The sequence below is a fragment of the Penaeus monodon genome, chromosome 23 (genome assembly GCF_015228065.2).
Source record: "Penaeus monodon isolate SGIC_2016 chromosome 23, NSTDA_Pmon_1, whole genome shotgun sequence".
Taxonomy (NCBI): domain Eukaryota; kingdom Metazoa; phylum Arthropoda; class Malacostraca; order Decapoda; family Penaeidae; genus Penaeus; species Penaeus monodon.
In genome coordinates, this window is record NC_051408.1 from 37915239 (window position 1) to 37916438 (window position 1200).

The following is a 1200-nucleotide window of genomic DNA, read 5'->3' on the forward strand; positions in this document are numbered from 1 at the left end:
CGCTTCCACCAGCTGTCGTCGCTGCAGCTGGAGTCCGTGCGGCGCCGCACCTTCGCCAGCTGGCCGTCGGCGTCCGTGGACCCGGACGCCCTGGCCCGAGACGGCTTCTTCTACACGGGGGAGAAGGACTACGTGCGGTGCGTGTTCTGCCACCACAACCTCGGAGCCTGGACGCCGAACGACCACGTGCAGACGGAACACGCCAGGTACTCCCCTAGGTGCAGCTTCGTGGCCGGACGCCTCACCGGCAACGTCCCCAGGGTGCCGCGGACCAACGACGACGACGCCGGACGACTTTACGCGTTCCTCGACGACTACCACGCCTCCAGGCTCGCCCACGGCCGCCCGCGCACGAGGGGGAGATATCAGTCCGGTGAGGATGACGCCCTTTTCTGTAGTCTTAACTGAGAACGGAAACTTGCATAAGAAGGACGTGCAACAAAAGAAGAAAAAGAATTGGTCATTGTTCGCCAAGTTTCATGGGTATAAGAGTAGACAAATTTGTAAAAGTTGATGTACGCATGTGTGTGTGTGTATGACCGTTTACGATGTACATTTCCCCCCTGCTCTCTGCGCTCAGACGCCGCCGCCCTCCCGAGCGCCGAGCAGCCAGCGTTCCCCGAGTTCGCGCGGAGGGACATGCGCCGCCGAACGTTCAGCAGCTGGCCGAAGGGCGCGGGGGCCGGCGCCGACCCGCTGGCAGAGGCGGGCTTCATCTACACAGGTGCGACACGAAGGAATTTTTCTGCGACTACTGGTGGTACGAAGAGGTGGGGAGGAGGAAGGGGATAAAGAAAATATGTGCTGTCGGACTCATCTCAAATTTATATATCCATTTCCATCCAATCGAACGATTAATTGCGATGAAACACGTAAGGAAATTAAGAATAGTCGAGTATATAATTGCAAAATCCCTTTTCTTACCACTCTCGAAGAAGAATATGTTTTAGTTCAACCAAAGGTAGTAGAAAGGCGAAGGGGACAACTGACACATCCCTAATCCATTCCCACGTCACACATTCCCCTTCCCCTCCCCTCAGGCGTTGGGGACTGGGTGCAGTGTTTCCAGTGCGGCGGAGGAATCCACACCTGGCGCCGCGGAGATGATCCCTGGGCAGACCACGCCCACTTTTACCCGTATTGCCCCTTCGTCAGAGAGCATCTGGGGCAGGGAGGCGGGGAGAGCGGGATGGGGGAGAG

General features: G+C 57.8%; 1 protein-coding gene across 1 annotated transcript in view; it reads left to right on the plus strand.

The window, feature by feature from the left end:
• The window catches only part of LOC119588237 (death-associated inhibitor of apoptosis 1-like), a gene marked incomplete at its 3' end in the record, with an annotated part of 7331 nt that extends 6131 nt beyond the window's left edge, over nt 1-1200 (plus strand). Inside the window, 3 exon segments of the mRNA XM_037936933.1 lie at nt 3-373; nt 581-724; nt 1041-1200. Of these exon segments, the coding sequence (XP_037792861.1) occupies nt 3-373; nt 581-724; nt 1041-1200 (675 nt within the window).